Source organism: Platalea leucorodia, assembly GCF_965183815.1.
Source record: "Platalea leucorodia genome assembly, chromosome: 4".
Lineage (NCBI taxonomy): Eukaryota > Metazoa > Chordata > Aves > Pelecaniformes > Threskiornithidae > Platalea > Platalea leucorodia.
The window spans coordinates 48070774-48086545 of record NC_138826.1 but is presented as its reverse complement, the minus strand read 5'-3'; the positions used below and the strand labels follow the sequence as shown (position 1 = coordinate 48086545).

Here is a 15772-nt window from a genome sequence, read left to right as displayed (position 1 = left end):
TATGCAGCAGTATAATTTAGAGTGTATATTTTATAGGTTTCTTTTTCTGGTTTACCTGCTGATTATTATGTGCTGTAAAACTTCAATTATCCCAACTAGTCAGGGGAATAAGAAAGGGAAATAAAAAGTAGGTGATGGAAAAGCATATGGTAACAAATGCCATAGAAAAGCAGTCCATGCAACACCAAGATCATTGCATGTGTAACATTTCAGTGTTATTAATGCCCTTTCTCTTCTTATAGAAAGATTAGTAGTATGAATAAAAAGCACAAAATGGCAATTAAACCATCTTCCTCATTCTTACTACGTTCTTACAAGCAGCAGGCATTTTAAAACATTGTGGACAAAAGCACAGCAGATTTTATCTTCCTTTTCAACATACAAACTCAAAGACCTAGATGGAACAGCGCAACCCAAAATAAAGGCTGGATTTGGCTCAGCTGGTAACAGGAATGACTTGAAAGATACAAGAATATATCTGAAAATTTCTCCCCATAACATATAAGTTTAACTACCTAATTCTTGTGGGGCAGAGGGGGACAGACATACAGGGCTAAAATGGCTGCTGATACAAATGGAAACTTTCCCAAATAATTGCAGCTTTCTCCATTTACATCCCAGCAATACATACATTTGGCACCTAAGCGCTGTTACTTGTGCCCTGAGTAGTTGCAAGCACAAAATTCTGTACCTGAAAAAAAAAAAAAAAATCACAGAAAGGGCTGGGAATTCTTTTTAGCGTGTCAGACCTGTAAAGCTGAGATGGTGAAACTTAGTAAGCTGTCCCTACTAAAGCAAAAAAGAGGGTATGTAAAGATGTGACAATATCAAAGACCCAACTGTACAGTAACTTGTCCAAGCACATTATTACACGTATACAGTTGTTTTAACTGTTTACCACTTTCTCATGTACAGTGATTTTTAATGCACGTTAAACTGCTAGCCTTAGCCAATTTTTGTAGTGTCCAAACTTGCTTACCAGTGGTTTTTAAGGCCAGTAATTTCTCATCAAAGTGATTCCAGTTGATTTGGCGCAACCCCATCCCAATGAAAGTATTTTCTGTTTTCACTGCTGTTGTCAGGAATACATCTCTGTGAGATGCCCCTAAGTGTCTGCAGCCTGCACACACAGTTTTTGAAGGCTGAGGAAGCTTGGCAGATGTTTCCAACCTCTTCGGTGCAGAGCAATCCTCTCCTTACTTTCAAGAAGTTGACTTCTTTGTAGCAGCTTGCGTATTCGTTTTGACTCGCTTCTTTGCTGAGTAGTAATCTGGAGAACAACACACAAACAGAATTAGCACTACGACATTGGTAACGGCTGGTTTTCAAGAAAATCTTTCAAATCTCGTTTTCGTGTTGAAGAAGTCATTTAGACTTCTCTACGGCTCGTGAATGAACAAAGCTAATACCTTTAGCATGTTCCACATAAAGCTATGTAATACCAAGTAAAACAAGGGAAATGTGCTGGCTTTTATCCAGTTGAGATCAAAAGACTTTGGACCCTCTTACGCAAGCTGAGCAATGAGACATTTCACTCCAACTTTTAGATCCACGTCTGCTGTGCTTTCCAGATAGAAGTAGGTTTTTTTTCCTCCTTAAAAATAACAAAACATACTCTGCAAAATAACATCAGAAGAACTATATATACGGGGCACTTTATTTCTGCTTATTTGATCAAACTGCAGATTCGAGGAGGACTGCATAAAACCTTGCACTATCACTGAATTATAACGAATTCTTTGCTCAGAGAGTAAGCACTAATGGGAAAACACCCATTACATTTTCATACATGCATGCAGCTGAATCTTTGTTTCAGGTGCAAACGTAAATCAACCTTAACTACAGAACCGTGATTACAACACAGGAGTTGCCCTATGAGTTCCTTCTCTGCCTCCCAGCCTCGCACAAAAAATATATACTCTTTTCAGGTAAATAAGGCAGAATTAGCCAAAATGGAAGCTAGATGCTTATTTGTATTTAGAGTTCATGGGATTTATCTGGTGTAAACTGTCTGTATTCATAGTAATGAATTTGCTCCAATTTCAGTTGAGGATGCGTGCTCCATGATATTTAAACCTGAGCTTTCTACATAGTCAAATTGGCAACACCTACTGAATTCTAGCAGCATAAAGTCTTGCATTAATTTCAATGCAGAACATTATTGGCAGGATGACTGGAATTCTGTAGGCTTTCACAGCCAAGTTTGTACACGGAGATTCCTGCAGCCAACTTCCTTAAGGATACGTCTGCATGGCACAGTGCAAGGAGCACAGCGGTACCTGAGCTAGCCCTAAGTTAAACTTCTGGAGCAGGACATGATCCCAAGGAGAGTATATTCTCCCAGGCAGGAGCATGCACTGCTAACTCAGTAGAAAAGCAAATCCCGCTATTACTATAACCTGCTGTAGTCTCTCAGTGGAGCGGCAGAGGAAAGGAATGGCTGTAAGAAAAACAAGCTTACGTTACCAAATGTAATTCTTACTACTTATTTCTTCCATTTAAAAGACTTCTATATAGCTATCCTCCATTTTATTTTGGGAAAAGAAACGCATTAGGAATTACGCTTAGTAGATGAAATTCAGAAAAGACTTAAATAGTCGGTATTCCCATTTCTGCCTGTGAAGAATTTTAGCAAGAGCCCAACTGCTCAGATGCCCACATAATGGAGCTAGTTTCAAAACTGATAGAGGTGCTTAAAAGCCAGGATGCAGATTCCACAGAGCCATATTCAGATGGTCTAGCCTCCAAGATGCTAAGCAGAGTCCATGGAAATTGGCTGGTTTGCCTAAGGGACCCTAAAGAGCACGTGCACTGGCATAAGCAAAGTACGGAGGAGGATGCTGTCTGCAGCCTGCCAGCAGGAAAGCCTGGCCACGGGAACCAGGGGAGAAAGATTTCTGTTGTTTAAACATACCTACGTACACACCTGCTTTCTTTTCCTCCCCATTCTCTCCCCAGCCATCTTGCATGAACTATCTACTTCAGAAGAAAGACCAGCTAGTAAAAACCTAGGTTTGTTATCAATTTTCTCTCTTTGACATTTCGCAAAGGAGGCAAGGATGCATGAATGTCTCCCAGGAAAGCCAAGGTCTAAGTGTATCAGACTGAGGCAAGCCAAAAAGTTTGGAAGAGAATAAGAGGAGTGAAGAGCTGGCATGGTTTGCCAACCTTGATGAGTGAAAGAAAAAAAATAAAAAAAAAGAAAAGAAAAGAAAAAGTGAAAAAGGCTTATAGCCTGTATCTGAGATGCTTTTGAATTTGAAGCTCTCCCAGAAAACAGAGCAGAACCACACTGGGTCCATAACGAAAAACAGAGAATGAAGATGGAGTAAGTCTACGTAAAAGGGTTGGGAGATAGAATGGAAAATCTACTTTTGTACTGGTTAGCTCTCTGTGTGTCTGAGGAGTCAAATGCAGCAGGAAAACCTCTGCTCCTTCCACTCTGGAGGCGCCAATGCCCACAAAACCCCACGGTTGGTTTTTAATATATAGATATTTATTTAATGGGCCACAGCTGTCTTTGAAAGTCTAAATTGAATGCACATTGTTGGATCTTAACGTAAAGCATTACAGTGTTCTTGTTGACCAAAGCAGAACGCAGATAACTGGGTTCAACTCCAACCTCAGATCCTAATCCTAAACTAACCTTTCATTACAGGATGGCAGAAGATAAGCAAAGGAGTGGAAGCATGGGGTCAGACCGTATCAGTAAGTATCACTTTCCCTGGCTCAGTTTTGCCTGAATTACTTCAGTCGTGCCCAGAGGGATAAGGTTCCTGCAGCTAGAGGGAAACTTCGAACGCACCCTTCAGCTGGCAATAAGAAGGATGCGTGTGTGTGTCTGTGAGAGGACTGAGAGTGGGACTGATCTCCAAGCCTCACCAAAAGAGAAGACTGCAAACGATCTTCCTGGCCCATCTCGCACACCCAGATTCCTTGGGGAGAAGGGTACTGTTGTTAGACTAAAGTGTTTCCTCTTATGAAAACACATGTGGGAAAGTGTTAAAACTGTGCAGCACGGTATTTTGGTTTCCACATCCCCTGATGAAATGTTTCTTGCCTGGGGAAAACAAAACAGAAGAAAAATACTCCCTGGAAATATCTGCATAATTTACTCCTACACACCTAGTGAGAGATTTACAATTGAACAGCAGTTCCCTCAAACCATCACAACATTGTGCTCTGAATTACACTCCTGTACTCCTACCTGTAAATTATACTGTTAATTAGTTAATGGCTGTAAAGTGCTTTGGAGAAGAAAAGAGCACTCATTAAATATCATTGTTCTGTGCTCCAGTGTGCAATGTTCCACTGTTCATTAATCTCCAACCTCTTCCTGAACCTCTCGCTAGCAATTAAGTTTCATACCCTCAAATAGCAAATTAGCCTATTGTCTGACTTAACTGAGATCAACATCACTGTTCAGGAAGTGTTTCCTGAAACCTTAGCTTCAATTATCTTCTAGGCAATTTCAAGCTGGTGTCTCACATCAAATTCCCAAAAGAAAATCCTTGGTCTATGTCTTGAAAACCTCAGTCTTGGATAAACCAAAACCCCAACATAGACAAGGGAAATCTAATACCTGGGATTAGATTTTTAAAATAAACTCATATCCCATTGAGAAGAGAAAATGAGGGGCCAGATATTCAGAAGAGCTTAGCATGCAGGATGCTGAGGACTTTCAAAAACCTAAAGCTCTTTTATGGGTGCTGAAACGCACTCCTTTGTACGTCTGGCAGCAAGTCCTGGTGAGAGGCACTTGAAAACCTAGCCCCTTCTGCCACCTGGCCAAGTTTAAGATTGATTTGCCCTTAAAATTCCTGGATGCCTTCACTGAGTATAATATCCAAGCTGAAGTTAGCAGGAGACCTGGCTGCTTTCTCTGGTTTCTGGTCTTCCTCCTAGGGCTTAGCTGGCTGAATGGTGTTCCTTATTGCACTCAGGAAAGGGTGCACACAGCCAAACCTATAAGCAAGCAGAAACACCGAAAACCCCCATCCGATGGGTAACCCTGTTTTCCTGTTGGGTTCCTGCTTGAGAAATGACCTCACTACTTTTCTTAGATGGCCTTTTTAAATGTCTAACCCTCCTAACCATCCCAACTACCCTCCTGCAAGAAGCGGTCATTATCGTATTGCTCCGTGACAAGCCCTAAGCAGAGCCCCAGGGCCAGGAGGGGGGTTGTGGGACAGCATCTTTGAAAAACACAAGCCCCATGCCCATCAATTTAGAGTGTGCCTTCCTCCTCTTGCAGATGCTTCTTTGAAGGTTTGCGCTTTCTTAAAGCAAGACTGGTTTACGGGCCCATCAGAGTATTTCTAAGCAGCTGCTGGGACCAGGGTTGATCATCTGAGCCACACCAGAGTCTCACACACCTGTCAAAGATGTCTGTCTTCTTTTCTTCCCTTCTGAGATCCTCTTGCCCCCTGTTTTTTTGGAAGTTTTGGGTTTCTCAGTCAGTGCCAGCTGGGCAAAGTGGTGACTCCTGTCCTCCCTGCCCAGCAGCCAGTTCAAGTGCTGCAGTGGTCTCCGAGCATCCCCCACCACGCAGCTGTGGTAGAAGGCGGGTACCTCGTGGCCCTCAAGCTCTTCCCACTGCAGGAGCCCCTCCGCCGGCGTGTCCCGGAGGAAATCGAAGTTCCACTTCTGCTGGGCCCCCTCGACGCTGTTGCGCAGCATGTGCTGGAAGTCCTGCCACAGCTGCTCGTGGTCTACGGGGCCAAAGAGGTTCCTCCGGGCACGGGTTGTCTTTCCCGGCCTCCGCTCCATCTTCTCTCCCCGGTGCTGCTCTCCAGCGAGCGTATACAGCAGTGACTCCCTGCCAACGACAGACAGACCATCAACCACCCTCTGCATGCTCAGTTTAGTGGGCACTGCATACTCTTTAAGGGGAGTGTGGCAGTAAACCTAGATACTTTTGATCTCACTACAGGGAATCTTGGCTTATTTCAAAAGAAATTTATCCCAATTTCCAGGCCAGAGTGAGAATTCCCATCTATAGGATGTGTCTGTAGAAGGATGGGGAAGGGTGAAAAGCCCTTACCTCTTTTGCACACCCTGATTTCAGCGTACACTGAGTGAGGGCTTGCCCTAAGGGGACAGAGACGCCCAAGGAAATGGACAACATCCCTTGAGGCAGTGCAGCAAAAGACAGAAAGCACAGATGTGGTACTTGGGAAAAACAGCCATGTGTATCACCTTAAACAAGGGAAAGGGCCCGGGAAGGAGAATTTCAAAGACAACAAAGGATGATGGCAATTGGTAAAGTACAGAAGACCTGTTTAATTTTACAGTGAAGGTGGTATCTCTTTCCTGACTACTATTACCGTTTGTTTTGCAGTGTCAGCCAAGGAAGCTAAAGATGATCAGAGCAATCACCTGTTTCTTGCCTGACATTTTAATTCCCTTTTCTTGAAGCAACTGCCTGAGAAATGATCCCAGTCACAGACAAAAACAGTGTCTTTCCTACAATGGCAAATCCCAATCAAGCATCAGTAGGTGGACTTCCCATTTGGTAGGCTGGGATGGGGACAGAAGAGATGGGGTTTGCACCCTCCTCTGGCAGCTAAGGGGGGGACACAGCAAGATGAAAAAAAGAAACGGGGTATTTTGCAGATTTCATAGGCCAGAAGGGCACAAATATACCAAATACATTCACCCACTAATTCCTGCATCAGGTCTTTAATTTCTGGAAGAGCTTGAAAATAGATCTTAAAGGTCATTCAATTCTTTCTCTCTCTGGATCCACAAAACTCAGCCCCTCTCACAAGCTGTGATGCGTAGCAGTGGACAGGCTAAAAAGAAACCTCAGAGAAACATTAGCCAACAGCCAAATTTTGGATTTGTTGCACTACTGAGTTCTGAAGGGTATAAAGAGTTTGGGGACAGAGCTGAGAGAGGTAAACTGGTGATTTGTCTACAGACCACGCAGATAGTCAGAGCAGCAGAGCTCCTGCAGAACCGTAAGCTTTGGGCTTGGTCTCCAACATCCCAAAGGGTGCTTCAGCCGCAGCAGACGCAAACCCAGACGTGACTGGTATAATCACACCCACCCGTATTATCTTTGCAGCGTTGTATCTAATCCACGTGAACTCTGAGCATCCCCTCGCAATCACACCCCAAGTGCCTACTCTGAAAATGTCACTTGGTGGCTCTGGTATCAAGAGCTTGTCACCAACGGGGCAGTGTTGGCGCTTAGATGGTTCTGCACATAGTCTGACACAGAAAACTCAGATACTGAGGGATGTGGCTACCTCCTCCTAGGCAGAAGCTGAATGTCAGTTCTGCAGCTGATAACACACCTGAGCAGCAGAGGTCCAAAGAGGTGGACCAGTTCCTGCATCTGTTCGTAAATCTTATTCCTTGCCCTCAGCAGCTCTGAACCAGCGTCCCACAAACCCATGGGCCACAGCCACAGTTAATTAAACCAGAGAGTGCCAGGTCTGGGTTGCCCTTCTGGTGCATGGATTGATTTCCAAATGTTGGGTGTGGTTCTCTGGAGGCTGATGTCTCCCATAGAGCTCCAGCACGGAAAACAGAGTAGCCCTGTTCAGTCTGGGACACCATCTGGGGCTGATCATTAGGTCTGATGGGACTACAGTGCTTCCCGGGCGGCCGCCAGGTCCCTCTGGTGGTACCACACCGTGCCGTGTGGTTACACCACCTCGTTTGGCGTGAGCCTTCAGCACAAGGCTGGCAGTTGCCCACCAGATGCATCTCATTCCCCACAGGGCCCAAGAAAGGTAGGAAAGCACTTTTCTTGAGGAAAAGAAGCCGAGAGCACAACAACAAGGATAATCCTCTAGGTGGCATCCAGAATCCCCAAACTTCACGCAAAACTCTTCCCGGGGTTGCGCGCAGCCTTGCCCTTAGCTGTCGGGATACTCGGCGGTGCCGGCTGTCACTATAGCTAATAACAATCACACCTCTGCTGCTTCTTCATCTGATGCCAAGCCCTCGGCGGCTTAAACTGAGTTCATTCAAAGGCAATCGGGTCTTAGGAAAAGGCAAAAGGTCTTAGGAAAGGACAGCCAGTGCTTGGCAGGAATATTACTCTTTCTTAGAAACCTTCCAAATACATATTAGGAACTGACTGTTTGATATCAGTGAACCAGGGTTAGGAAGAAAGAAGGTACTTCTCAAACAACTATGGCCGTTCCTAATAGCATATTTTAATATCACACAGGAATGAACCAGAAAAGACTCTGCCTTGCTCTGTTAGTGATTATGGTTATTCCAGCACAGCCTGCGAATCCAGTGCCTTGTCTTTAAGACTGTCTAATTCCAGGTGTTTCAAAGGAAGATAAAAAGCCAGCAGAGAGGATAATTATAGAATAACCTTTCCCTATGGAAAGTTTCCTCCTAATGCTCTTAATTAAGTAATGAATCACAAATGCTTCTAACTCTTCTAAACTTACATCATGTGTATACACTGCCTGCTGCCGTTTCCATTATTTATGGTTGCATCCAGGGTGAAATCCTGGCCCTACCGAAGTCAGTGCAAGTTTACCACAGCAGAACCAGGATGCGGCCCCTCGCTTTTTCCAGGACTCTTTCCAGGTCTTGGCTCCAAAGCTGCACCGTCACTATTCCCACAGCTTAGTCTGAGTTGCGTGGGTGTATTAAAACACCCGTAAAACGAGACTGGAATGTTTCTGAAATGCAAAAACATTATTGGTAGGGTCCTTTCTTAACCCACGATTTCTGTGCCACCTAAGAACAAGCTGAGCGCCCCATTCTGCCAAGCTCACACCTATCCATACGTGCACCCTTACTGAGCCGAGATGCAGGACAAACGCTGAAGGCTGGAGCTCTGCACTAGCGGTGGCCACTTCTGTTTTCTCTCCAGTTCCGTGCTAGCTTGAAGGAGTTGAAAAGAAACACAGACTCCCTAGGCAGTTTAGTGCTTGCTCCTTGCATCACACTTTCAGAGCATCAGAGGAATGTTATCTCACATTTCTGAATTTCCAATGTATGCACAAATAAAAAAGAAAAAATTAAAAGATGACAACAAGCAGGGGAATTAATGCTGTGGCTATTTCATTTTCATTCTTTCAGTGAAAGTCTGTTTCCTAAATAAATTTGATACTGAAAGTTGCTAGCTATAAATCTTATTTTCAGACACACCGCTTGCCTGTGGCAGGTGCTCAGGTACCTTTAACTCATTCTTTTGTAAAACTATAGCTGAAAACAAGGTCGCCCCGTCCGTCCCTTCGGGGCGCAGACGGAGCCACAGCCCTTGTCCCTGCCTTTAAATCCTTGCACCCCTCCTCTGCCCCCCCGGTGCTCGCTGCCCTGGCAGCGCAGCCAGTGCCACCGCCCGTCCCCAGCACACATCCCCTCTGTCCGGAGGTGCAAGGGATGGGGGCTGTGTGCAAGAACGGGATTTATTTGCCACAATCTTCACCGACAGACACCGAGTGCCCGGGCGGCGTCCATCGCCGTGCCGCCCCCGGCGGGGATGGGTCCCGGGCGAGCTCGCCCCGCGCACGGCGGAGGGGGCCGGGGGGACGCGCGGAGGAGTCGCCCCCAGCAGCGGGGTCCCCCCCGGGGAGGGGGCTGGCCAGGCCCCCGCCGTGCCGGTGCTGGCCCCGCCGGGCGAGCACCCCGCTGGGCGGTGGCGGGGGCGGCGCCGTGCCCTGCCCCCCGACGGTGCCCTCCGGCCGCCGTGCAACCGCGCCCCGCCTCCTGCGTACACCCAGGGCGGGCGTGAGCGTGCAACGGGGGCTGCGCACCCAACACCGAGCGGGACCGGCAACCGCGCCCCCGGGGCTGTCCCGCTCCCTCCCGGCCCCGGGTGCTGCCGGCGCCGGGGGCCCCGGCCGGAGCTCACTTACATGCGGGGCGTCCCGAGTGCCACCTCCCTGCCGGCGGCGGGGACCGGGGCCGGGACCGGGGCCGCCGGGCTCACGGCGCGGCCCCGCCCCCGCCTCACGTGCCGCCGGGGAGGGGCGGGGCGGGCGCCCGTCCAGGCGGCGGCGCACGTGGCCCCTCCACGTGATGCCGCCGCCGCCGCCGCCGCCGCCGCCGCCGCCGCCGCCGCCGCCGCCCCGCCGTCCCCGACGGCGCGGAAGGGGTCTGCCCGCGGGGGCCCGGGGGCCTGGCCCCGGGCGCTTGGAGGCCCTCCTCGCCCTCGGGGTGGGCGCAGAGAGCGGGGCTGGGGGCCCGGAGCCCTTCGCGGGGGTCCCGGGGCTGGCGCGGGGTTGTCTGCCGTGCAGAGCGGCAGCCTGGCGGGTTCCGAGGGAGGGCGCTCGGCTGAGCGAGCGCTGGGCTGGCGGAGCAGGGGCAGCCGGGCGGGGGGGGAGGACAGCCCCCGGCGAGGGGTTCGTGGTAAGGCACAGGCCGCCTGGCAGGGCGTTGGCGTGGAGCAGGTTGCCGGCATCCCCCGTGTTGCAGAGGGCAAGGTGCTGAGCGCATTTTCCTGGATTTCGGCGGCAGCTGGGCCGGGGGCTGCTGAGGGTCTGGGCAGGCTGAGGCGCTGCAGGGGGAGCTGAGCCCCCCTCCAGGTGTGGGTGTCTCAGCCGAAGCTTGGGCGCCCGTAGATGTTGGTCATGACTCTTGCGGTGCGTGCGTGGGGAGCGCTCATCTTCTATACGTCAGTAGAAGGTACTACTACGATGAATAGATCCTTGAAAGTCATGGCCAGATTTGGTCACGTACGTTTATGTATCTTCACAATCAACACTGTATTTTCCTGAGTTTTAGTAATCTGTACCATTCCTACAGAAGTAAAGTGTTTTCATGTTTTCATTTCCCAGTTGCTCTCAGAAGACTTGTAAGGCAGGCTCAGTAATCCCTCTGTGGGAAGGCGGGTCTGTATTATTTACTCCATTTTTCAGGTTATGATACACAGGCAGAAGCAGGCAGGGGTTTTGTTAGCATTGGGAGAACTCCACCTTTGGGGTTTCCATTTCTGAATTTGAAAGGCCTGCTTGTTTCTATTCCTCTGGGTTTCTATTCTGATGTTCAAGACCAGGAAGAGGGAAGAACTGGAGAAAAGCTATGGATTTCTTTAGTTAATTTGCAAACCAGGCAGAAAAATACCATTAACAATCAGAAAGATGAAGATTTGGGCTGAGAAAGGATTAAAAATATTAATTCTATGAGAACATGACTGTTGTTAAATTCAGGCAGCGGGGCTCTTTTTCCCATCTTCCTCCACCCCCAACATAAAAGATTTCCACCGTACTTTCATATTCCACCCCTGAGCGTTACCCCTGCAAAGGCAATGCCAAAACTTTGCTGTATATCTCCCCCTTCAAAACCGTCTTTAAACTCTTGTGGGGGAAACTGGACGCAGCATTTTGCTTTTCCACGTGGATCGTGACTGTCCCCAGGGTGGGAGAGCTCTTGCAGCCAAACCCAGCAGCGAGGAGGGGGCCAGAGCAGAGCCTGGTGCTGTTCCTTCACACCTCCCCGCCAAGGGTGGGGTGCAGCCCGCTGGTAGCACTGGCCACGTCATCACCTTCTCTGCCTTCGGCTGCAGAAGCTGGCGTGCTTAACCATGTGCTATGGCTACGATGTCGAGCCTTTCCCATCAGAGGAGCCCACAGCTTTTTCCAGCTTCCATATAACCCTACCTCAAGCCCCTCATAGCATCCTTGCGTGCCCCCACCCGCTGCCCCACATGCCCTTGCCGCACACCCAAACCCACCGACGGCAAGCCATTGTACCCCAACGCGGGGAACGACTCCGCTGGGACTGTGCGGTGGGAGATGGAGCATTGGGGGCGGGTGGAGGGCTGAAATCCCCCCCTCAGGCCTCCCACCCCGGGAATGGAGAGACCCTTTTTGCTCCATTTTCACTGCAGGTGCTCTTGCACTAGTCCAGCATTTCAGTGTCAAGGCTGCAAAAGGAGAGTTTTCTTTTTTAAGGTTTAATGGCAATTTTGGATGTTAAGAAAACCCGACTCTGTCATCTATGTTGTTACATCTTGCAAAGTGTTTTTTGGTTGTCCTTCATCTTTTAAGAACGCCTTGTGATTTTTTCTTGAGATTGTTCCTTTGTCAAATCACAAACTATGAAACTGTGTGTTTTGCTGGCAACATTTGTTTTTATTGTAGTCTAGGTAAAGTAATTTCCTACGGAAGTAGCAATGCCATTTATGTTAGGGCTCAGTTTGTTTCACAGAAAATTGGACTCTTTGGAAACAGCATTCTGGTTTTTCTTACTGGATTTTTTTTGGGGGGAAGCTCAAATTAATAATACAGTTTCTGGCATAGCTACATGTAATCATGTGCCTTATCTTAAGCACGTGGATATATTTGTGCCAAATGCTGTGAATCATCTTTTTAGCCATTTCCAATCACGATCTGAGGTTTCATAAGATTATAAAGGCAATTCATGTTTAACCATCACCTCATCCTCAAGGTTCTGCTTTTGGTTTGCAATGTGCTTTTTACAGCGGATTACTCCCCAAAGGTTTATTCTCCGAGTTAGGTTTGCCATCCATTCTGAATTTCTGAGATCACTCATGCTTTGATGTTTCTTGCTCTCAACTTCATACACAGCTACTGCCTTACGATTCATTGACCGCAGGAGAGGACAACGGGTTGACGCAAGGGCTTGCAGCAGAAAGAAGGCCGTAGGAATGTGTCTTCCTTCCAGTCGTGTACTGGTTGCATCCTCCATATCCGTTGATCCATCGGGATTGGCACTTTGAGATATGAGGCTGCCTTGATAGTTCTAGATAGGAAAAGCAGGTTAAGAAAGGCAGGAGCACCAACACAGTAGATATTTACAAAGATATTTTTTTCTCAATTGTGGTTGTGTGGAGTTTTGCAACTTCCTATTTTGGTACCTACTAATAAGAATTAAATAATAATAAAAAAATACAGTGTTTGTATTCCTGGACATTGTGTGACAGCTCAAACCAAAAACTGAAGAAAAATGAAGGATGATGGTGGGTTTGGTGGGAAAGGGTTGTTAACTTAAGGCAAGTGTGATAAATGTGAAAAGTGACAGCTACGTTATTATTATATCAGTTCTGGTCTCTGTGCAAAGCTAAGGGCTTGTATTTTCCCTAACTTGTAGCCTTTATGAAGTGCCAGTGAACCAAAAGACAAATTGCTGCACGACGCCAGTGCTCTCTAATAGTGTGTGCCTTGAAAAATGTTCCTGAGTGAGTTCCTATTTTCAATTAACTGTATAAGTGAAAAGATAAATGGAGGCAGAAGAATCACTGCTCCATTATCTATTCACCTGTTCACTGGAGATTAATTTTCAAATAGGCTTAGGAGTATTGACTATAACATAAAACCCAGACATAAACACAGGAAAAATTAAGGGCTAGACAATCTTTCACACTCCATTTATCCTCTTACACTGCATTTAAAAGTCAGTCACAGAAACTAGACCCTGTAAGATTTTGAGGGCATAGGAAAACTCCAGACTTTTTCCTCCCCTCTGCCCCAGAAAACAGGTTTTCCATTAGTTTTCATATCTGCAATGTTCCTCACCTACTGAAACAAAGCTACTTTTACTTTCTGAAGTGTGAGAAAGATATTCTGTCTAATTTAGTTAGCATACAGAAAATATAGCTAAGTACATTTCTTAGCATGTATACCCTGTATTAGAGATGGAGCAGTTACATGGCCTTTTGCCTGTTGACATATCCCTCAGCAGGGAGAGCAAGAACACATATTGAAAAAGAAAGCATATGTATAAAACAGAGAAGAAGGTTACTGCTATAAATATCAAAAATACTTACGCAGATGTGACATAGATGCTGGTGCAGGGGAAGCCGATACTGTATGGAGGAAAGGAAAAATGGTTGGTTACATGACAAGGTGGTAAACGCAAAAGCATAGCTAGGAGCCTCTCTTTTGGGAGGGAAGTGGGGCGAGCCCTCTCTGCAGGGAAGAAAAAGAGGATGGTTACTGTGGGTGCTCTTTGTGAAGAGAAGCGGTGCTGTAGGTGGCTTCAGCTTGGGAGGGAGTGACTGCTCATGAGATGTTCAGGACCCCCAAATTGCAGTTCGTGGTGCCCAGAGCTGCATAGCTGAGACAACCCCATGCTCTAGCTGGATTCGGTATTGCATGATGGAGGATGAGGAGGGCTGGGAGAGCAGGAGAAAGGATGGGTTTCCTATAGAGAAGTGTGGTATCAGCTGGCTAGTTGCTCCGTCAGCTCAGCACCCCCACCCTGCCAGTGTAGCTCAGTCAGCTCAGGGAGCAGTGATGTCCATGCCCAGCCCTCCATGCTGGTGGAGAGGAGCTGGAGAAGTGTTTGAAGTGAGTGTTTGAAGTGGATGCTTGGAGCTGCCCCGTGCCACCCCCAAATCAAGTTTTGGCACTCAGTCTTTGGGCAGCAAAATTCAGTCATGCCTGCCTTTTGGTCAGTTTTTGCTCAAGTGACAAGCAGCAAGACTACAAAATGAAGCTCCATAAATTAGTAGCATACTTCTGGAGGGGAGTTTTTGAGCTGTATGTTGTAATGTCATCTGCCATCATTCACTCCCATGCAGAGGTGTCAAAGGTGTAAGCAGGAGATGGAGACACATCACTCCTGAGTCTTTGCTTTTCTTCTCTTTCCCTTTTTGGGCAGCAGGTGCTATAGCTGATCTAAATCTAGGCACTACCTGTTAGGTATACCATGTAAAGGAGCGTGCAACGTCTTAGCCATTGTCAGACCAAAGAGCATGTGCATCAGGAATATATATGGTACCCAAGGAAGCATGGATGCTAATATGACCCATTGCTCCTCAAAGCTGGTGGATACTGAGCTGCGGGCTTAAAAGTGATACGGGGTGAACTGCCAGATAAATGGCCTGATCGCTTAGGCCTTGTTTCCTCAGGAGACTAGGATAAAATGGGAACAGGGGAATGATGTCAGCTGTAGTTTGCATTTTTTCTTCCTTTCTTAAAAATGCTCTACTTTTTACCTGTGTTTTCAATGTTGTAATCCAGAATTTAACCCATTATTTAGGGTGGAAGCTACTGTGTGATGTTCCCAGGGAGTTCTGGAGAATCTCACAGACCCAGCAGATAGAGAGAAAATGAATTTATATAAATTGGTTTTGTAAAGAAAGCTTTTGGGGTGTCTGCAAGTATAATCATTATGGAGATCCAAAAAGTCAGTGTGTTTCTCACTAAGCTGCAAAGATCACTTTGGGACCAATAGCATCAAATGGTAGAAGGAGGGAAATTTTGCCAGGCAGGCTTTGTCCCATGCTTGTCCTGCAGCAAGAGGCAGTCCATAGTCCGTTTCCAGTCCGACAGCCAAATTTGCCCAGAGAAGCTGTGGATGCCCCATCCATGGAAGTGGTCAAGGTCAGGTTGGCTGAGGCTTTCAGCAACCTGATCTAGTGAAAGATGGCCCTGCCCATGACAGGGCGGTTGGACTAGATGATATTCAAAGGTCCCTTCCAACCCAAACCTTTCTGTGATTCTAAATTTGACAGTATTTTTTTGCCCCTTTTTTCCACTCTCCCAAAGCTGGTAGGAGCCTTAAGGATGTGGGAAGACCAAAGGGTTTCAGTCATTTTCTCTCAGATGGACACCAGTGCAACCAATGCTCTGTAAGTGTCAGAAGTGATGAACCTACTTCTTAAGGATTTGAGTCCTTTGTCCACACTCTTGCCCAGCGAGCCAAGGCACACGTGCTCTGTGATGAGGCTAAAACTATGCATGCCTTGCCTGACCAGCTGGATGCCACCAGATTAGAGTACGTCACTGAGCTCTGTTTGCCTTCTGCACTGGCACTTTAATTTGGATGCATTTCCTTTATTCAGCTGCCAGTTTTCACAGAACTTGTGAAAACATCGTTTTCTTTG

General features: G+C 47.2%; 1 protein-coding gene across 1 annotated transcript; it reads right to left on the bottom strand.

The window, feature by feature from the left end:
* Positions 1-1114: 1114 nt before the first annotated feature.
* LOC309589119 (cyclin-dependent kinase inhibitor 1-like) lies at positions 1115-5784 on the bottom strand. Its single transcript, XM_082308982.1, has 2 exons — positions 5376-5784; positions 1115-1270 (listed from the first exon to the last, which is right to left on the bottom strand). The coding sequence occupies exons 1-2, from the start codon at positions 5767-5769 to the stop codon at positions 1203-1205; spliced, it is 462 nt and encodes a 153-aa protein (XP_082165108.1). The 5' UTR covers positions 5770-5784; the 3' UTR covers positions 1115-1202.
* Between the last annotated feature and the right edge of the window lie 9988 nt (positions 5785-15772).